This window comes from Etheostoma spectabile, chromosome 7 (genome assembly GCF_008692095.1).
Source record: "Etheostoma spectabile isolate EspeVRDwgs_2016 chromosome 7, UIUC_Espe_1.0, whole genome shotgun sequence".
Taxonomy (NCBI): Eukaryota; Metazoa; Chordata; class Actinopteri; order Perciformes; family Percidae; genus Etheostoma; species Etheostoma spectabile.
Genome location: NC_045739.1, coordinates 18,888,166 through 18,908,985, shown reverse-complemented (window position 1 = coordinate 18,908,985; position 20,820 = coordinate 18,888,166). Strand labels below are relative to the sequence as shown.

At 40.8% G+C, this 20,820-nt stretch overlaps 4 protein-coding genes across 4 annotated transcripts in view; 1 reads left to right on the top strand and 3 right to left on the bottom strand.

The window, feature by feature from the left end:
* The first annotated feature begins 327 nt into the window (after positions 1 to 327).
* On the top strand, positions 328 to 8,062 carry tmco4 (transmembrane and coiled-coil domains 4). The gene is made up of 14 exons (XM_032520846.1): positions 328 to 445; positions 1,132 to 1,282; positions 1,944 to 2,118; positions 2,265 to 2,292; positions 2,386 to 2,515; positions 2,643 to 2,740; positions 3,010 to 3,153; positions 3,282 to 3,401; positions 4,226 to 4,390; positions 4,650 to 4,786; positions 4,880 to 4,964; positions 5,268 to 5,385; positions 5,586 to 5,703; positions 7,508 to 8,062. Exons 1-14 carry the CDS (start codon positions 403 to 405, stop codon positions 8,006 to 8,008), a joined length of 2,013 nt encoding a protein of 670 aa, XP_032376737.1. The 5' UTR covers positions 328 to 402; the 3' UTR covers positions 8,009 to 8,062.
* Positions 8,063 to 8,271: 209 nt separating this feature from the next.
* On the bottom strand, positions 8,272 to 13,226 carry htr6 (5-hydroxytryptamine (serotonin) receptor 6). Its single transcript, XM_032520854.1, has 3 exons — positions 11,849 to 13,226; positions 11,251 to 11,385; positions 8,272 to 9,191 (listed from the first exon to the last, which is right to left on the bottom strand). Exons 1-3 carry the CDS (start codon positions 12,761 to 12,763, stop codon positions 8,835 to 8,837), a joined length of 1,407 nt encoding a protein of 468 aa, XP_032376745.1. The 5' UTR covers positions 12,764 to 13,226; the 3' UTR covers positions 8,272 to 8,834.
* A 1,655-nt stretch (positions 13,227 to 14,881) lies between these two features.
* Positions 14,882 to 17,084, bottom strand: micos10 (mitochondrial contact site and cristae organizing system subunit 10). The gene is made up of 4 exons (XM_032521705.1): positions 16,836 to 17,084; positions 15,787 to 15,834; positions 15,254 to 15,360; positions 14,882 to 15,113 (listed from the first exon to the last, which is right to left on the bottom strand). Exons 1-4 carry the CDS (start codon positions 16,906 to 16,908, stop codon positions 15,105 to 15,107), a joined length of 237 nt encoding a protein of 78 aa, XP_032377596.1. The 5' UTR covers positions 16,909 to 17,084; the 3' UTR covers positions 14,882 to 15,104.
* Positions 17,085 to 17,695: 611 nt separating this feature from the next.
* The window catches only part of sike1 (suppressor of IKBKE 1), a 4,405-nt gene continuing 1,280 nt past the window's right edge, over positions 17,696 to 20,820 (bottom strand). Inside the window, exons 3-5 of the mRNA XM_032520138.1 lie at positions 20,603 to 20,745; positions 20,367 to 20,480; positions 17,696 to 18,817 (exon numbers count right to left, since the gene is read on the bottom strand). Coding sequence (XP_032376029.1) covers positions 18,698 to 18,817; positions 20,367 to 20,480; positions 20,603 to 20,745 — 377 coding nt within the window. The 3' untranslated portion in view covers positions 17,696 to 18,697. The remainder of the gene's footprint in view (positions 18,818 to 20,366; positions 20,481 to 20,602; positions 20,746 to 20,820) is intronic.

Sequence of the window (20,820 nt, the reverse complement as noted above, 5' to 3'; positions counted from 1 at the left end):
GACAGAAAGCTGCATTTTTAACCCAGCGCAGGGTGGTAACAGTGATATAGCCAACATGTTTCCAAAAGTAACATAATCGTATCATCAAACGTGGTTCCGATATGCATTATTCTGTTAATGTTATCAATCCAACGCTAATTAGGTATGCGGGTTGATAGCGAACATTAAAACATCATCAATAAGCGTTTTGTTGCATTGGTTGATTGGGGAATATGTACCATTAAAATCGATTGGGTCAGTGCCGTAGTCTCTACATGGATGTATTAAGAGTCCCAGACCTAACTCCATTGCGTTGTAGTGCCTTATTAATGTGTGCTGTGGAGAAATCATAGCTCAGGAGGAACACGTGAAGGCAACAAAAGTTTAGAGTAGGCCTACTACAGAGTTGAGATATCTGTAGCCATGGAGGAAAAACATAGCAGTACGGACACCAATTTTGCTCCAGGTACCGTAGGACACGTTTAGTTATTCGTTTAGTTCGGCAGTAGAGTAAGTTATTAAATTGAACACCTTGTTAAAAGTAACCAGTGAACCGTTAGCTAGCTGGTTCACTGTCCAGGCGGAGGCAGTGGTCTCAGCTGTTAGTAGCAGCTAACAAATGTGTTGTGTGCTGTTAAAATGTACTTTAAGCTATAAGGAGAGTTGAAAAACCACTTAGGTCTCCTTTTAGCTACCTCTGTATGTTGAATTCAGGTCAGTTCATCAGAGAGATGATAAGAAGCACAAAGTTAGACAGACTCCGTGTAACCTAATTCCGTGTAATGTCAGAACAAAACGTCAAACTTAACTAGCTACGCTCCGAATCGGGCTTCTCATAGGTGACAGAATCTTGTATGTCCTAATTAAGTCCTTATACCAATTCATTGGGCTGGTCTGATAAATTCGGCATGCTGGTGATCCACCAAACCGCATTGAAGCTTCAACCTGCGATTTGAGCCTGTCCCTGCTGACAGCATTTCAAATATTCTAACCTACACATTGTCTGTATACCAATAACAGTTGACTTTAATATGACGTAATGTGTCACTTCTAGTTGGTTTCTTCAATGATGTGAATCAAACTGCCACCTTAAAGAGGTCCTGTTATGCTTTTTGGGGTTAATTATTAAGCTTTGTTTATTTATCACCTTAGACCCAGGGGGGGCTGGAACAACACAAGATACCCCAGGTGACCCCATCCCAGAGGAAATAATCAGCAGACAGCTGACTGAACAGGGCCGGTTTGCTTATGCTGCACTGTGTGGTGTTTCTCTGGGCCAGTTGTTCACTGGACCTGAAAACAGGTAACAGAGCCACGAAGGATAATGTCATCATGAGATTCTGTGTATGTGTACATTCTACTAATATCAATGTAGTTATTGTGAAGAGGACTTGCTTTGGTTTTTTTCTAGTAAGCTTAAATCTGCCATCCAACTTCCTCTAATTCTACGTTAATTATTTAAGGGATAAGGGACTGATCACTGACTCGTTATGAATCGTTGGACAGTGTGATTATTTATAGATAGATAGATAGGGGTTACTGGTGTTGAATACATCTTTGATTTTAATATCTTTCTGTTACATATATCTAGATAAACTGACTCTGCCTCTCCATAATGACAAAAACTACAAAATCCAATTGGGACTTGCAGGTGCAGTTATGCATGTGGTCATCTACCAGTGTCAAATTTAAGTGGGTGAGAGAGAGATTTTTACCTGATCTTTAAGAAGTCTCAGACATCCAGACAATTCCAAAGGTTTGCTATTAGATTTAGAATTAAAAAAACTTTAATTTATTTATTTTGTTTATTTATTTTCCTGCACAAATGCAACATTTCTGAATGCTGCTTTTTCTTCCACATGTGAATATCCGTCTGCATTAATAACTTGATTATCTAGACTGTGAATAACAATGCTTTAACTGAACTGTGAACCTGAGGAGATGAGCAGCTGTGTGTTCCTCAGTGTGTTCAGGGACAAGTATCTGCTAGGCTTGGTCCGCTGGCTGAACCTGGATGAGTCGGTGATGCCGGTCATGGGGGCTTTCCTGTCAGGCCTGGGCTTTGAAGGCTCCGACACCTTTCTCTCCATCCTACAGGCCGAACCACTTCTAGCTTCAGGGGCCACCCCGATCATCCAGGTTGTACTCACTCTTAATTTCTTTTTGTGGTTTGATAGGAGTGTTTCATAACTGATCATGCATACCAAACAAATTAGCTTGTGTTTGGATTCCTACAAATTTCTACAAACCAACAAATTATGACCAGCTTTCACTTTGTATTACAGGATCTGGTGTCTTTTTCTGTCAAAGACGGTGAGAATCCTTTGATGAATTAATGACTATCTCTACTTTAAGTTGGTGCAAATGTAATAAGCCTGTTCCTTTGACTTTCATGGTCTGTCACAGGCCAGTATGATGCCAGATCAAGGGTTCTCATCCGTCATGTCAGCTGTCTGCTACGAGTCTTTCCACAGCAGCTGGAGGAGTTTGAGGAAACACTGGGAGAGAGGCTGAGGGAAGCAGGAGAGGAGAGCGAGTAAGCTGTGTGTTGTGTGTAAACACTGCTCAAGACAGTTAAACGTGCCATAAACCAGCAGCTTATTTTTTTAGAGCTCATGAATATTTCAACTAATTCAGATGGTCTGTCTGATTCTGCTCTTCAGAGAGGAGTCCTCTCTGCGGCTGAAGAGAGAAAGAGGACGAAAGTTGCGCCGCTACCTCCTCATTGGACTAGCCACCGTGGGAGGAGGAACTGTGATTGGTGATTATTTCTGCTTCAAGTACTTTTAAAAACCTTTTTAAATGGACTTCATCTAGTATCATATGTGGACAAATAGACTTTAATTGATGAGCTGAACAACTGATAATTAAATCACCATAGACTGTTAATAATGTCAAAATAATGCACTAAGATTGCTTCTTGCATCAGTTCACCACACACTTTCTAGACTTACCCTTTCTTTAAAAGGCTTCATTCTACACAGATTGGCTTTTTCTCTGTTCTGACTGCATTGTTGGTGCCTTTGCCAGGTGTGACAGGTGGGCTGGCCGCCCCCTTAGTGGCAGCAGGGGCCAGTGCTTTGCTGGGGGCAGGAGGGGCTGCTGCTCTGGGCTCAGCCACTGGCATTGCAATCATGGCCTCCCTGTTTGGAGCAGCAGGAGCTGGATTGACAGGTAAGAATGTTGAAAGACGTGATGCATGCAGCAAGAAGTCCTCATCTTTAGAATTTTGTTTATATAGTTAGTTTCATATATTTTGCTTTTCCTACCTTTTTCTGAATTTTTATACATGGTTTCTCCAGGCTATAAGATGAAGAAGTGTGTCGGGGCGATAGAGGAATTTGAATTCCTGCCTCTGAGATCCGGGAAGCATCTTCACCTCACCATCGCGGTGACCGGTTGGCTCTGCAGTGGTAAATACAGTAAGTATGGCTTCTGCTGTCACTACAACCACTTACAATTTCCAGGGCCATATGGATTAGTCCTCTATCATGGTATATTATAATTTACACGGCAATATCAATATATACTGTGCATTTTCTGTCCAATGAATTGAGAGCATTTTCATGGATAAAATAGCCAGATACAAATGTCTGTTTTTGATACTTTGCGCTCAGAAGTGTTAATCGTAAGACATCGTGGCATCATAACAACTGAATTTAACTTAGAACTGCACTAAACATGTGTGTGATTAAAATGAGAGCAATTCATTTTACCTTCCAATATTTGTCTTTGTTAAGCCTCTTAATATAAACTGAGTAGAACATTCTGTAAATTCGTCAAAACCATCCTGAAATCCTGAAAAACAAAACATGTTTTTTTTAGTATGGAGGATACAAACGGTAATTATGATAATGTCCTCAGTAAAATGAACAATTTAAGGTTTGAATGAAATTTCTATGTTGAATGGTGTTGATGTCGTTAGGTGGCAAAAAAACCAAGAACAGGAATATTACAGAGAAACCGAGAAGAACATAGATGGGATTGCTGGGCAACAGTTTTGCAAATAATGTTCTAAAACTAGACCAGAGCGTTCACCTGAGATTATGCAAAAAAACAAACCACTTAAGTTTTGCTTTTACATAAAACAATGCAGCCCCCCCCCCCCCCCCCCCCCCCCTCACACTAAAAATACATTCAGTAACAAGCTTAGTACCCCCTTCAAATACAATGGCTAAAACTACCACTTAGTTCACAAGTGCTGCTTAGTTGTTTCTCACATAAAAACACAACTTCTGTCTTCCAGGTTCGTTCCAGGCCCCGTGGTGCAGCCTGGGCGAGTGCGGGGAACAGTACTGCCTGGTGTGGGAGTCACGTTTCCTCAAGGATCTGGGCTCAGCCATGGCCTCTCTGTTGGATGGGCTGGTCAGCATGGTGGCCCAGGAGGCGCTTAAGTACACAGTGCTCTCAGGTAGGAGGGTGCCGGAAGCACTCTATTCAGTGGGTCTTTATCTTGAAACAGGAGTGTTCGTGCTAGTGGTCAGATATGTCCAGTACTGAACTTGTGATATGTGATGTAACAAGGTTAGGCTTTTGTGGCATTGATTGCTGATAATGAGTTGATTTCTGTTTAAAAAATACCGACTGTCTTATCTAGCTTGTTGTCCTTTTGTTGTGTTGATTCTTCCTTGGTACTGCATTAATGTCTTTTACACCACCACTCCGTCCAGGCATCGTGGCGGCTCTGACGTGGCCTGCGTCTTTGCTGGCAGCCGCCAGCGTCATCGACAACCCGTGGTGTGTTTGTCTGAACCGCTCAGCTGAAGTGGGGAAAAATCTGGCACAGGTTTTGAGAAGCAGACAGCAGGTATCGTGCTACCTTTTTATATTCAGTAAACACTAGGAGGATAAAAGCTACTTCAGAATTGTGCATCTCTTCTGTTTCTCTCTGTATCTGAAGGGTAAGCGGCCTGTCAGCCTCATAGGTTTCAGTCTTGGGGCCAGAGTTATCTACTACTGTCTTCAGGAGCTGGCAAATGACAAAGGTACAAACCCCTTTCTTTGAATTAACCGTATTTTGATTATGTTTCACAATTAGATTGACACCCATAATTCCTTTCTGTCTTTGTTCAATATGAGACATCCCTGGGTTAAAGTTATGACTTTTATCTCTTTTCCTAAGTCACTGGTGAAGCATAGTAGAATTGTTATGACGGGCCTAAATAATAAGTATTCAAACCTGGTTATACATTTTTTGTAATTAAAACAATTAATCTAATTCAGTTTCTCATCTTCCATCATTTTATGTACATTGTTCTGACAAGCCCTGTATCGCTGTAATTCCTCAGGGAGTGAAGGAGTCGTGGAGGATGTAGTCCTCTTGGGGGCCCCTGTGGACGGCTCTGAAAAGGCCTGGGAGAGAATGTCCAGGGTAGTGGCTGGAAAGATAGTGAACGGCTACTGCAGGTAATCTAACAGCGCTCTAACCTTTAGTGTGCATTTAGTAAAATGTCTACATTTTTACGGTGAAAGCTTACAGTTGCTTTTTAGTTTTTGATATACTCATCATTATGTCATGGTATGCCTGAGGTCCAGTGTTTTGGATGCAATATTTGTGTTTGATGTATTTCATGAATAAATAACTTTCTGAACTACCTACCTGTCAGAGGGGACTGGCTCCTGGGGTTCTTGTACCGAAGTTCATCTGCACAAATGTCTGTTGCTGGGCTACAGCCAATCAACCTCCAGGATCGGCGTATAATCAATGTGGATCTTTCCTCAGTGGTGAGTCAGAGCATATACTTAAATTAGGCCCGCTAAAGTTCCCTTAATAAATTCTTTTTCAAGTATATGTGAGCTAAAGATTATTTAACCTCTCAAGGTTTTCATCTTTAAAGAGAAACCCACACGCATCAGTTTCTTCAAATTGACACTTTGCATGCATAAAATTTGTCACATTTGTGTGTTAGGTCAGAGTCTGTGAAATAATAATATAAGAAGTCATGGACTAATTGATGCAATTCATCATTTTATTAGCACTTAAAAAGAGACAGTTGTATTGCTTAAATAAAATAAAAGATAAGAAGAAAAATAAGGCCCTGCCGGTCTGTTTCATTTTACAGCAGTGCCTATCTGCCACCTTGGAAATCAACATGATTCCACTTCAACAACATTGAACCTCTAACATGTGGATAACATCTGGTTCAAGAAAACTAGATGATGCTTTACCAAACTATGTAAAGCATCAGTGGTTTCACATTTCACTCAATTTAACATTGAAAGGTCCCATGACATGGTGCTCTTTGGATGCTTTTACATAGGCCTTAGTGGTCCCCTAACACTGTATCTGAAGGCTCTTTCCCAAAATTCAGCCTTGGTGCAGAATTACAGCCACTAGAGCCAGTCCCACAATGAGCTTTCCTTAATATTGCCATTTCTGAGTCTGTAACTTTAAATGTTATTGAGGAAGAGAGATGAAGGGCAAGGTGGAGGATGGGGCTGTGACCTTGACCAACTGCCATTAAGGTACGGATACCTGATCCGAGCCCGACGGTCCGGGTTTGGACAGATATTTAGAAATTATGATTGGGTTTGGGTTGGCACAGTCACATCAGCACGATAAGGCATATGTTGTACAATAGTGCTGCAGTGCCTTTTTAAGAGGTGTGTGTGTGTGTGTGTGTGTGTGTGTGTGTGTGTGTGTGTGTGTGTGTGTGTGTGTGTGTGTGTGTGTGTGTGTGTGTGTGTGTGTAAAGTGGACAGAAGAGAGAGTGAGGAAACGGACGTGTTGTAGATGCGACTGGAGCAGAGTTGGTGGAATATGTTTCAAGTTTTGGACACACTGTTTTTTTTAGTTATTTTTTCGGGGTATTATTCCCTTTATTTTTAGACAGGACAGATATGTATGTGTGAAAGGGGGAGAGAGAGAGAGGGGGGAGCGACATGCAGCAAAGGGGCCACAGGCCGGACTCGAACCCAGGCCCGCTGCGTCGAGGGGCAAGCCTCTATACATGGGCATCCGCACAGAACACTGCGCTATCTGGATGCCCCAGAAATGTGATTTTAACCCCAACATTATTCATTTCATAATGTGGGCCCTGGAGGTAACGAGTCTCCACTGGTTTTCTGAGCTCCGCGATCGGAAACGAAGCAAGCAGGAAAGGTTAACACATTGAACGTGATAAATTAAACCGCTTACTAATGTGCGCTTGTTGCCCCGTGTGCACTGATGCGCTCATCTGTTGACATTTCCGAATGCCTTCCTACAGTTGCTTAATAAAAGCGGGCTTTCCACACAAAAACGTAGCTTACATGTGTCATTAGTGTCGGGCTCGGGTCAAGCTCAGACATAAATATCTTAATGCCTGTCGGGCTCAGGCCGCGGTCCGGGCTTGGACTCTAATTGCCATGCTTTGCTTGTTTACGGGCCAAATTCTCTGGGCGAGCAAAGCAGAGAAAGGGGTGGTCTGAAGCACCATAAACTATATACAGTACCTGGTCATGTAATGTAGGAATATACACTGGAATTTGCAAAGAAAAATGTCCTTTTTTTTCTCCGGGACAATAAAACCATGTTTCTGCTTCCCAGGTGAAAGGTCACTTGGACTACATGCGTCAAATGGACACCATCTTGGTGGCAGTAGGTGTTCCCACCAAAGAAGTACCAGGAGCCTCCTTTGCTCTTCCTCACTTTGTAACATTTACACAAGGGACAGTGGACATCCCTGACCAAACCCCCAATGAGCAACAAGTGACTGAGACACAAAACCAAGCTGAGCAGGCGGAGGCCTGCACAGGAGAAAGTGGAGACGTGAAAGAAGCGGATAAGAGAGAGGAGATGGTTGACGGTTGGGATATTCCTGATATTTCGGACCTGCTGGACTCCTTAAATGATACAGACTCCGACAGGAACAATATACTACTAACTTCTGAGGAGAGTGTAAGTAATGACAACACAGCGTCTGCTTTAAATGCCCTGAGCGACGCCGTAGAGGAGGCCGACCCTGATAATGAACACACGTCATGGAGCTGGGATGATACACACTGGAGTACAGAACACACACAGGAACAAAGGCAGCCAAACTTGTAAAGAGCATGTTACTGTACCAGCTGCTTCCTTGTAAAATCTTGTCTTCTCAAGTTGTTTTTTTTTCCAGCATCAGAGCTTTGTTGGTGAAAATCTCCATTCCATTCTCAACACACTGACACGCCAGAGACGGCTAAAAAGTCAATGCACACATATGGCAGCCTCAAGTGAAAATCTCCAGCTTTGTTTTATCATGACACGTTGATTTTAGACAAATGTATTAATTTAATAATAATTTATGATTTTGTAAATGATGTAAAAAAATGTACCAACTGTAAATAGTGTCCTAAATTGTTTTCTAAACTCGTTCTGAGATCAAATACCTGTAAATATGACTTGTGTTTCGCAGGGATAAGATGGATGCTACAAAATAGGTGTGTTTCTCTCACCTCCTTCTAATTTTAATCCATTGGCCTGGTTGCTATGGATATTTCACAGTATTTAATTTCCATAAGGCCGAGGATAATTCAGTGAATGCATCTTCTTCAAGGCCTTTCTTTTCTCTATTCCTTCCATACCAATGTGAAGCATAGAGCATAGAGTTTCAGGGTCTAGTTACATTGTGTACTGGCACTGATAACGGAAATAGTCTGTTTCTTCATCCATATTTCATAATTGTAAAGACATAATTCCAGATAGAGCAAGGGTGGAACTTTATGTCCATAGACATTTTTCTGTGAATAAAAAAAAAATTTAAATTTGATTTTTGTTTTTTCCCCTCTTAGGCGAGTGAGTAAATCAGAAATCGTTTTAAGTTTCAATGCTTGTCTTGAATCCTTTTCCTAACATAAACCCTGACATACCATATTAGCATTTCCATAATTGCTATTCAATCCAGGGTGTCGACCTGATTGGGCAGAAGCAGAGGCAAATCGATGCCAGCGTGCTCGGCATCCAGCAGGTTGACCGCATCAGTGGCAGTGGCAGGGGGCTGAGTGGGATCAGAAGGCAGCGGAGAGGGGGGGCTGCTGGGAATGTTAGGGTCTCCCGAGTTGCGGAGAGAGAGGGAAAGCGCTGGTGAGGGTCTTCTCGGAGACTGCGAGGAACAGCAGGGCAAGAGCTTCCCCAGAGCCCGCTTGAAGTCTCTCATGAACAGCGGGTAGATGATGGGGTTCATGGTGCTGTTGCAGTAGCCCAGCCAGGTGATGGCGTCGAAGAGCGCCATGGGGACGCACTCACACACTGCCTGAATGAAGACGGTAGAAAGTATGTCAGCCATTAAGGCATCAAGAGTTCATTTAGGGTCAAATCTGAAAGATAATGAATTTTAGAAATAAATACAGAGAAATGTCACCTTAAGTCAACCTGGGAGTTTTTTTACCCATAAAAACAGAGTCCCTGTTTCATTTGTGTTGTGCACAAGCATGTAGGCAACACAATACACAAACCTTGCTGCTGGTATTTTTTCTGCTTATGGGCATATATACAGTGTATGTGTATATCATAGAATATATATATATATATATATATATATATATATATATACGTATATACACAATCAGCAATAGGATAACATTTTGCATTGTCATTTTATTTTTGATGCTTTTTTTTTTTTTTTTTTTTCTTATATAGTGTAGATGCAAAAATAAAGATGGCAACATTTAAAACATTCAAAACATTGGTTTTGAGGAAGGAAACGCATTTAACATGTTTGTAAGACCTCAAGGATACAAACAATGTAAACAGTACTTTGTTTAAAAACTTCCAATGACACCTTTAATGATTTTATATATAATATATAGATATGATTACATGAATAAACAACTAAATAAAGACAGATCTATTTATTTATTGTCTAATAAACTTATTTGTTTCTCTTTTTTTGGCTAAATGTATATTAGTTTATTCTGAATTCATTATGTGGATTTGTTTATTTTGTTTACTTCTATCAAAAATAAAATATGAAACAAAAAAGAAGAAAAAAATGAACACAGAAAGAAAAAGATTTTGAAATAAATAAAAAGTGTATTTATTGCCCACTAATTGATCTTTGTGGCAACATGTAGGCTATATTTATTTTGTGTAAATGTATTTATTTCTAATGTAATTTTTTTTTTCCTCTATTTGCTTTCTGTGTCTTATTGCGTAGTGCAGTTTTGAAATGAATAAGCAAATACATAAATGCAGTAAATAGAGAAATTAATAATATAATCTTTATTTATTGCCCATTCATTAAACATGTATGTATTTACTTACCCTGTGCCTTTTGGGCTCCTATGAATTTGGAATGAAATCTTCTGAAATCATAAAAATAAAAGAAGACATTTTTTCTTCTTTCTCATGATTCACATAGGCTGTCCATCACTCTCTTCATTCCCTGAGTAGAACTTGTAAATACATTGCGTCTGGATGTTAAAAACCAATGATCTCGAACATAACCACTAGGTTTAGTGAAGGAGGAGACAGCTGTTAGAGGAGATCTTCCAATACTATCAAGATGAGACAGGGAGGCGGTGGGAATAGGACAGAAAGGAGGGGTGCGTTTCACACACCACATTGGGTGTGAAAAGGAAGGAGAGCGCAGACAGTCAAGTCTCTGTGCTCTATGTTATGCAGGGGAGAAGCGAGAGGGCACAGATGGGAAATCAAAATGACTGGATCATTGTAAGCTTGAAAAACAGAACAAGTGTCATTACCAATTTAGATTAAGCAGTTTTTTTAACATTCATTAACTCTCGCCGAGGGTTTTCATGGGCACCAATATGTTGGCTTACTATTGAGTGTGTGTTCTTAGTCTGATCAAATAAAAATTAACAACTTAAAAAAAAAAATAGGCCTACTAATTAAAAATGATTCTGTGCTGTGTCTTTTTGCTGGGTTTTGAATGAGTCACGAAGCTGAAATGCCAATCTATTTCCTCGTTAGATAGCTTGGCAAAGCTGTGACGCCAAAGCAGGCCAATACAAAAATAGACCAGTATCCAAGTGTTTTTTTTCCCCCCTTTTTGCTTTCTTTTTGTTGCATTTTTTTCACACTGATTTGGTGCCCACCACACATGTGAGAAAATTAACAAAACAACTAAACACTGAGTGACTCAAGCAAGGATAATAATAGAGCTATTGCAGAAAAGGCAAACAACATCCGACTGTTTAAATGGTGAAGGAAATTGTTGAAAAAAAAACCCTCACCCGTGCATCCAGGTGAAGGCAACCTGGATGGATCGAAGCTATTCGACCCCCTCCCCTCATTGACAACATTTCTGTGTCATATCTGAGATAGAGTCAGTGTCTGGTCCCTCTACTGACCTGAGCCATATTGGTGATGAAAAAGGGCAGCCAAGCGCTGAAGAAGAGTCCCAGGAGGACTCCTAGGGTCAGACTGGCCTTTAGTGCCCTCCGACCCTGCCTGTGAGCCAGACAACGCTCACTGTTCACTGACGGCTGTGGACAGTAGAGGACAGTAGAAATGGTCAATCCTAGCATTATAGATAATATAAGCTACAAGGTCTATCGCCCTTGCCTACATTACTATTATGGAGAAGCTTATCTCTAACCATAACACCAGGTACTGACTAGTTTTTGGACCCCCCTCCAGACCTCACCAATACAGTAAAACTGTATAATTTAGTGTGGCCTTTTCTTGTGGCCAGCCTAAGGAACACCTGTGCAATAATCATGCGGCCTAAGCTTCATATGCCACACCTGTGAGGTGGATGGATTATCTCGGCAAAGGAGAAGTGCTCACTAACACAAATTTAGACATATTTGTGTTGAGATATGAGGCTTTTGTGTACATAGAAAAAGTCTTAGATCTTAGAGTACAGCTCATATATTTATATACGTATGTATTTTTTTTTAATTCTGCCTGGCTGGTTTGTTTAACTGTTGAGTCTCTCTGGCTTACCGGTACATTTTGTGACACAGGAGGTTCCTGATGACTGTAGTCATCTCTATCCTGCTGAGCTTGCCCTGCTGCAACCCTGGCTGATGGAGGCCTGGAAGGTTCCCCTAGAGAGGGATGGGGGTGTGGTGGGTGGCTCAGTGCTGCGACCCTCATCGCCTGCCTCCGCGCTGCCAGAAGGATCCGACAGTAAGTGAAGCAAATGGCGCTCGAGGGCAAAAAGAATGTAAGTACAGATGCCACCAGGGCAAAGGGCAGGGTGACCTGCAGACGGCACTGGAAGGAAAGGCCTCCTGATGGTGACAGCTGAAAGTAGGATGCTGGGTACAGTGTGTCAGAGTAAGAGCTGATGTTGCTACTGCTGATCCCAGGAACAGATGAGTGTCCACTCCAATGGCCTAAGCTGTGCCATTTCATCTTAATGGGAAGAAAGGAAGCCAAAGCTGCCAACCCCCAAGCAGCTCCTACCAGGAGCAATGCCCGAGGTGGAGTCATCCGCTGCTTGTAGCGCAGTGGTGAGATGATGAAAAGGTAGCGGTCCAGGCTGATCACACACAGGTTGAGAATGGACGCGCTGCAGCACATGACGTCAAAGCAGAGCCAAATTGGGCAAAAGGCAGGCCACAGCACCCAGGCCCCACACAGAACATTGAGCATGGCTGGGGGCATGACCACCACGGCCACCATTAGGTCAGACAGGAAAAGAGACACAAGGAAGCAGTTTGAGGTGCAACGCAAAGAGCGATGGGCAAACACCACAGCGATAAGCAACATGTTGCCACAGACCGTCATGAGGATGATGACAGTCAGCATAAAGGCCAACAACCACGGGCCGCTGCCAGTGATGTTCCAAGCACTGGTGGTGGGGGAGCTGCTGTTGTAGCTTCCTACGGAGCCAGACAAGTGAGAGTCAGCCATGGGGCTGGTTGAAAACCGCCAATGAAGGTTCCCCTTCAGGCACCACTAGATGTTTCTCCTTTGCAGCCAAAGATCTCGCTTTAGGGACATTGTTGCATAAAAAGAGGTCTTGTGTTGAGAAGCCATCCAACCCTGTCGCTGTCAAGGTTTACTGTTCTCCATGGGTAAATATCTCCACCTCCATTTGGCAGGAATACATCCAAGTGCCACTGGCACCAGAATAGTGATCAAAACCACATACACTCATCTCTCCATCCTGGCCAGCATGTCCCTGCCTCATCCACAGCTGAGAGCCAGAATGAGCAATTTGATAGCTGACAGAGGGTTTCGAAGCAGCATGTCACAATGATGACAGTCAGTGGAGGAGGGCACATAGAGAGATATCTCAACTCAGCATACGAGAGCTGTGCTGATGAAAAGAACTACTGGAGAAGGAGGGAGCTTGGAATAATTCTCAGGATTATACCTCACCTCACAGCAGTGGAATTGTACAGCTGCCCTTCGCCGAGCTGGAGCTCTGCTGCTTTTCACAAGTCTTTTTATTCTGCGAAACAGAGAAGGGGAGCCGAAACAGACAAAAAATTGGAAGCAGTCACTTGTACGCAAGACTCTGTTTATAAGTGCTCTGTAGGTATCATGGTCCTTGTAACGCTGCCTTTATATTCCTCGCTCTTGTTAATCCCTTTGTCGGCCACTCCAGCGTGCCTCCCAGCCAGAGCGCACAGTTTCTGAGAAGGAGCGTGTCAAAGCAGTGAGCTGTTAATGCATAACCATGCACAATCACAGCCAAGAAATGCTAATTCTTCAGCATTGGAGTTGGTGTGGGTGGTCTTTTTCCGTGTTTGGTCATACTGTTTTTATCTATTGAGGGACAACTAGTATGGCATTTTTATATGGCATTGTAAAGATTTGATGTGAAGTGCTTTTTCTTCAAAGATAGAATTTCTCTTAGAAGTTTTCTTACAAGAGCAGTTGTAGCAAAGACTAAAAAGAAGCCACCCTCTCTGACTTTTTCATGTTTTTATGATTTCCAAGATTAAATTACACTGGATATAATTTGATTTAACTCAATTTTAATTAAGCTTTTTCCCTCTGCAGTCCCTGCCATGGACATGTTATGGTATCCTTCCCAATTCAGTAGCCTTGTCTCTGATTTCTTTAATCCTTTTTTGACTTAATGATTTCCCTGATGACATTTGCTGGTCCCTTCAGATAGGGGTGTATTCTATACTTGATCTCCATGAAACACCTAGCTGCTCAAGTCGTGATGATTTAAATGCGTCAGAGTGAAGCGAATACATATGCAATCTATTATTTAGCATTTTTAGAATTGCAAAATTTACACAAGCTTTGTCTTCATTTTGTTTCTAATGTCAGTGTCAAAAAGGTCTAATTGCTTTCACGGTGGCTCAGATTTTAAAAACAATTAAAACATGGAAAATGTTAACGAACAGTAGATTTGGGTTTCATTTTTTTCATTTACCATTGGTGAAAAAAAAAAAAAAGAAATCACATAACTGAAAAAACAATAAAGTCACTTCACCTTGCTCCCACATTCTCAATCCAGAAAATAATTATTCACTTCCCAACAGGAGCACTTGAATAAAAACATAACATAATAACAAAAGCATGTGGTAAAATCATGTGCACTCCATATTTTAATAGCCTTGCCATTCAAGTACTAAGCATAATATGTAAAGCCCTCAATGTTCATGCCCCCTCAGAACTGACTAATCTCCATCACTACACCCCTGTCATCTGCCACATCCGATCAGCTGTTGCCAACCTTCTGACCCCTTCTCACCCACACCGAGCCCACCACCTTCTGGGACAGCGTTTGCATTGCTCTCCCCGCCTTCCTCCACCACATCATTTCCGAAAATCCCACCCACTCGCAGTCAGAAAAAAAACCAAACCGCCACCTTTTTAAACATAACACTTGACTCCTATTACTCCCTCAAGTATTACAATTGCTGCTTGGAGTGATGGAGTAGAATCTAGCTTTTCTAAGTCATTACATTGTTACTCTTGTTTTTCTATAATATATTTCAATATGATTTTAAATGGTTTTCATCCAATATGAAGCATCTGAGAAAAAAAAGAATCACCAGGGCATCATTTTTTGTCGTGATGATGATTATTTTATTAAATATACACAGGCTGTCCTGATCAGGCACATTCAAATCAAACAAGAGTCATACTAGGATGGATCGTTCAACCGGAAGACATTAATCTAACTGTAGAACAGTGCAAATGGTGACTCTCACAAAGACAAAACAAAACCAACAAAAATATGTCAAAAAAATTTAAAAAACAATGACAGTCCCTCGATGACTGGCAGCTATTGCTCCTGTTAAAGAGAAGAGAAATGAGTTATATGAACCTTGATGTACATCAACAATAACAGGGTTGTTCTTCTTATAATAGAGATGAAGAAATATTTCTGTTAGTTGTTATTAATTCCATATGTGTTTTATTGCACAAACAAACCTTTTTGCTTCTGTGCAGCAAATAAAAGGACCTCAGGTCATTCTGACAGTTGGCATATGCCATGCCAAGTCCCGCTCCTGAGCCGAATGAAATCGGCCATGTGTGCCCTACAAATGAAACAGGTACTTTATCTCTTCTCAAGAATGTCACAGGGTTATTTAAAATCATATCAGAGATGGCGTGTGAAATCCTTTTTCACACTCGCTGTGACACCTCGTCTGTTCGTCTTTTATATTCACATGCTCCTTTTTGTGCTTTTAAGAATGGATGCTGTTAGTGCTCTTCTCACAACAAAAGCAGTAAATACTCTAAATTATAAATTCACATTGAACGTGTTCAGCTAGATGAGACTATTGTTTGACAAAAAACACTCAAAAGGCTGTTACTGCGTGAAAGAAAGTGAAAGTGTTTCGCTGCTAGCAGTAGACAGCTACTTGTAATGTGCTCCTAGCTCTGCTCCTCCTGTCAAGCACCTCTGAGCTTAATTAAAGGTTCAAGATGCAGTACAGCCACAATCCACTGAAACTACTTACGTTTGAAGAACAGAACAGAAAACACGATTCCTAACCCCAGCCCAGTGCCTGAAAAAGAGGAAAATATTAGAACATGGAAGACAATGCACCTTTAATAGACTTTTGAATGTACTATTGCTTCATTGTTCATTTCTCTATTGTGTGTAGATGCTGTCTCATATTATCTCTTGACTTATGTACATTGACATTATGTATTGTATATTTTCTATGTAGCCATAACATAAACTTAGTTGCTTTGCGATGCACTGCTTTCTAAAAAAACATGGCAATAAACTCATGTATACAGTAGGGCGGCGCACGTGCAGTCTCAGCACACAGCCTTCCTAAAACAAAGTGAGCCAGGTACCTGGCTCCGATAGCTGATGCCGTCACTGACGTCACACCAAACTCCCCTCAAACGTCTGCCAAATTTATGGTGCTTTGCTTATTAAAAATTTAAATTACAGAAACCTAATCATTGATGAATCAAGCAATACCGTATACTTTAATTAAAAAATAATTCTAACTCAACTGCTCCCTGTCGCCATGTCTATATAACCTTGTGGAATTATAAACTGAGTTTATGTTGTATTAAAGAAATCTTTGAATGAAGGTCAAAGTGTGCATAATGTCTCGTAAAGTGTCTTACTAAATGTCCGAGCAATGGTGGAACGTTAAGTTAACGTTGACGTATAACCGATAAGCGAGAAAGCATCGCATTTATCATTTAACGAATGGCGCTCGCACTTAGGTTCTTCCCAGCAGCTAAATCTTTGTGAAACTCATATACTTATGAGTAACGTCATCTATGGTATCATAACTTGATGCAAGTACGGAATTAAATCAAATTTTACGTATCAAAATAGTCATAACGTTAACGTTACATATGAGATATGACTGGCCATTTGGTTGTCCTTTACAAGCCCTTTATGGCTAGCTAGTTAGCCTCTCGCTCAGTCAATGACAGCTGTGGACTAACATAAAATAAAATAATAAAAACTGCTGCTTATTTTGTTCTTATTCTGGGACACTGCAATGCCTTTATACGCGGATGACCTTAGGATATTTACCAAGTTTAATGGCACCGTCTGCCAGGCACCGGTCCCACTTTTTCCCAAGCTCCTTTTCAGACATGCTGAACATTAGCTAGCTCCTCCGACTACAAGTGTCAAATGCTTTGGTGTTGCTTTCACTTGCTGTCGGTAATACGATTTTAAACGCAGGGGACCGTGAAGAAGTGCTGTGGGTTTTAGGCATAAATTGATGTATAGGTTTTGGGACGCCAAGTTACAAAAGAAATTTTACTTTATCCACTCTATGTTGTTGATACAATGTATGTGGAGTAAAAACAACTTCAACAGTCGAAAGCTCTTTTATTCCCCTTCACTTGAAGGCAACATTACCGCTTGCAAACCTCGCGAGGTGTTAGAACCATGGCCTATATCAGTCAATGGTTAAAACCAGAGCGCCATACTGTGGTAGAGAATAGAACAGTAATTCACCTCCATATATTCTTTATTTGCTGCTAGGGTGTAATTTCCAATGAGGACATGGGGGACATATTCCCCCAACTTTTTTTAAAATCCAGCTTGTGACATTTTTGACTCTATGAAATAACTCTCACAAGTATTTTTGATCACCCCCTAGAAACAATTAAGTAAGCCATCTTGTTCTTATACATTGTTCAGTGCTATTGTTTCTGGCAGAATGTATCATTATAATCAACTTCATTACTTCCTGGATTTTGTATCATCATAGTCCCTAAATGTATGTAGAAATGCAGGAACGGATTCAAATAGAAAACACTTTTCTGGCAGGGAACCCCCCCCCACCCCTCCACTTATCAAACCAAAGTTACACCCATGATACTGTCTAATACGTTCATGTTTTGGCACATAAAAATATTCGCATTCATCCTCTTATTTTTTTTATTGCAAATGTATTTTAAAGTTTCTGAATGAAATTTTGTTTGACACAAACAGTACACTGTCTTGAAGTCATTACAGCATGTTCACCGTATTAACACTGATTTCCTGAGATGACAATATACAATTTTTGACACATACAGTGCGCAAACATTTTGTATTCATTAAACAAAAACTTGGTATGTTTTGAAATTGTTAACATTAAATAAAGATGTGCCAGCTGGGACACGTCTGCATCCAAAACTACAAAACTGGTAACACAGAACCTAAGTACTAAACATGAAAAATCATGTTATATACGACGTCGACAAACAGACTCACAAACATATCAAATTCATTAGTGATAGACAATCACATCCAAATTATCCACCGTTACCCCTCAGCAGGCAAACTGTATGAAACAAACAGCCAAAAGTCATATTGTTGGCAGAGTGATCAAGCACAGCTTCTCAAAATGGTGCAGACTACAAGTTGGCTTCTCAATGGACTTCAAGTGAACTCAAAGCAAGGGTGGTTATGAGCATTTTACACAGTGTGAGTGTGTGTGTGTGTGTGTGTGTGGGAACAGCAAAGGGGCACCAAAGAGGTAGAAACTGTGTCTTAGAAGAGTAAATGCATCTTTGGCCAAAAATAAAACAAATCCCCTTTGCTATTACTGCCTTTAACTCCAGTACATGTGTCTTAGCTCCGACAGAATTCTTGTCAGTAATAACCAAGACACCTCATTAAAAGTCAAGGCTTGTGTGAAATTCACTCCAACACGACTGCAGTAATATTACACATACTGTACATGTGAAAACAACAGCTATCATCCAGATATAGCTGCAGGTAAATACATCTGATAGCCAAAATGTTGTGTTTAAGTGGCCTTTGCTACAGAAAAATATGCTGTGATTTGGCTGCATTCCATCTTATGTTTAAAAAAATAATGTGGTAAACACAGGTATAGAGATCATCAACCCTGCCTCCTGGTCTTGAAGAGCTTGTGGTCACAACCCCAGTACTGATCACTCATAGGAGCCTGGCTGAGGGGACTGTTCCACTGCTGGCTGGTTGCTTTCTTCCCTTGCAGTCTTCACAGAGCTCTTGCTGATGGCCAGGAGATCTCGCAGCTCCTTGTTCTCAATCTAAAGAACAATAACCATATATTTATGGAAAAACTGATGTCCAGATCTAATTGTTGTATCTATCTACAGTGGATAATCGACATACGTTTTTGCTATTTTAATCCGGAAAAAGAAATCCCTGCAATTGTAAATTTTTCAATGCTGTGAGTGCAACACATGTAATTCAATTCACCTTAATGAATTGGATGGCAGTAAATATCTCTAGATGGAAGCTATTAAACCAAAATCATCTGCATGACTACATATTACTACAAGAGAAAAATGTCATAGTTTGGTCAACAGATTCTTCATATAAAATATAGGATGAGAAATTCAGAAAAAAAACATAAAAAGAAAAGGCCAAGACACACAGCCGACGTACGGCCCACTTCAAGACAGCTGCATCAGTAAATACATATATCCAGGTTTACAGATTTACATATTTTAAATATACCCCCCCCCCCTCTCTTTCTCTGTTAAAATGAGTTGGGAAGTGGACAGCAAAACCAAACTTTACTTTTAATGATATTAAACAAAGAGAAATGTTTTCCCTTCATCCTTTTGTTTAGTGCCGCAATTTAAAAAAATGCAGAGGAGAAAATAGAATCTTTCTTCACAAAAATCATCTGGTGAGTCTTTGATGGTAATTTATTTGTGCTTTTGAACGTAATCAATGTCGAATAATAGTCAAATGCACTTTATTTCTCTCTGTATACGGTACAATGACAAATTCACTTTACAAAACATTTGGTCTCAACTACTGCCCGAAAATGCTTGGTTATGTTGTAACCTTGGTTCTCTGAGTGAAGAGACTACACCATAAATATGGAATAAGTAGTGTAACTGTTAGTTATACAGGAGAAGCCAGTCATTTGAGTTTATGGCAAAACCTTCCAGTGCTCGGTTTTCATTTTGTGACTTTCGACTGAATAAAGGACTATTCTTCTAGTCTTATTTCTCCATTGATGTTTCCTGTAAAATAGTGTTAAAATCTCGTCTCAATCTCGTGAACCCGATCTTGTGTCTAGTCTCGTAAGCTGGGTGTCTCGTCACACACCTAACACGCATTATTCAATTACAGTATATATTTATGTAGGTGATACATGCAAAATTTGTATGAACTGTATGTATTTCTGTTAGGGATGTAACGATTACCAGTGTAATGGTAAACCACGGTAGAAATGTTGATGGTAACAATTGCACTTTTCATTTAAAATAAAATCCCTATTATAGCGGTGGAGTACCATGGTGTGGAAACCCTGTGTTTAATCTTTCCCAGCTCCAACCGAGGCTCCTGAAGTTGCCTGAAGTTACAACAAGTGTTTCTTTTCTTTTCTTGAAGTTGGAATCATGTTGGTGGGATTATGGAACGCCAAAATGGTCACATTACGCCCCTTTCTTAGCCCGTTTTGAACGGTTAGAGCGCCATTTTTTAAGTCGCCTAATGGTTGCTGTATTGTAACTATTGTAAATAACGTCGGCGTTTCCCCCTATTTTTAAATTTAAAAGAATTTTAAAAAGCTTCCAGAAAAATATGGATTCACTCACAAATCTTAAGCCCTGTGCTCACCTCTAGTTGGGCGAGTCTCTCTCGAACAGAGCAGTAGTGCTGATCGTCCACCTGCACTGCTCTTCTCATCACCTGGCCCATCTCGCATATCCGCTCTACTTGGTTCTGCACTTCCTGGAGAACAGTCAGAAGACAAGGTGTTTCCTATAGTCAATGCATTGTTTAAATGTGCACCCATTTAGAATCCTAACCTATTAATGACCGAGAATTTGAAATTGTGAAGACAGCTGGTATACTTTTGCGTGGTTCTCATGAAGGCTAAGCACAGGTTTGGTGTCCAACTCCTTCTTTGCCATCATCAGCTGGAGCATCTGCTTGCGGTATCGACCCATGATCAACTCTAGCGCATACTGATGTTCTTCAAGAGATAACCATAGTTCTACACAGACAACACGAAGAGGGTTAGCAAAGCTATAAAACACCAACCTTAAAATCAACAGAATAGAATGGAGTT

Bases quoted from the DNA above. Each gene is read 5' to 3' on its own strand.
- tmco4 (XM_032520846.1), top strand. From the start codon at position 403: ATGGAGGAAAAACATAGCAGTACGGACACCAATTTTGCTCCAG. The intron at 2,741-3,009 runs GTGATTATTTCT...TGCCTTTGCCAG, and splicing joins GGGAGGAGGAACTGTGATTG to GTGTGACAGGTGGGCTGGCC. The intron at 5,386-5,585 runs GTAATCTAACAG...CCTACCTGTCAG, and splicing joins ATAGTGAACGGCTACTGCAG to AGGGGACTGGCTCCTGGGGT.
- htr6 (XM_032520854.1), bottom strand. From the start codon at position 12,763: ATGGCTGACTCTCACTTGTCTGGCTCCGTAGGAAGCTACAACAGCAGC. The intron at 11,386-11,848 runs GTAAGCCAGAGA...TACTGTCCACAG, and splicing joins CTGTGTCACAAAATGTACCG to CCGTCAGTGAACAGTGAGCG. The intron at 9,192-11,250 runs GTCAGTAGAGGG...GTCTTCATTCAG, and splicing joins TCATCACCAATATGGCTCAG to GCAGTGTGTGAGTGCGTCCC.
- micos10 (XM_032521705.1), bottom strand. From the start codon at position 16,908: ATGTTCAGCATGTCTGAAAAGGAGCTTGGGAAAAAGTGGGACCGGTGC. The intron at 15,835-16,835 runs GTAAATATCCTA...CCTCTTTTTCAG, and splicing joins AGACGGTGCCATTAAACTTG to GCACTGGGCTGGGGTTAGGA. The intron at 15,361-15,786 runs GTAAGTAGTTTC...TTTCATTTGTAG, and splicing joins TTCTGTTCTGTTCTTCAAAC to GGCACACATGGCCGATTTCA.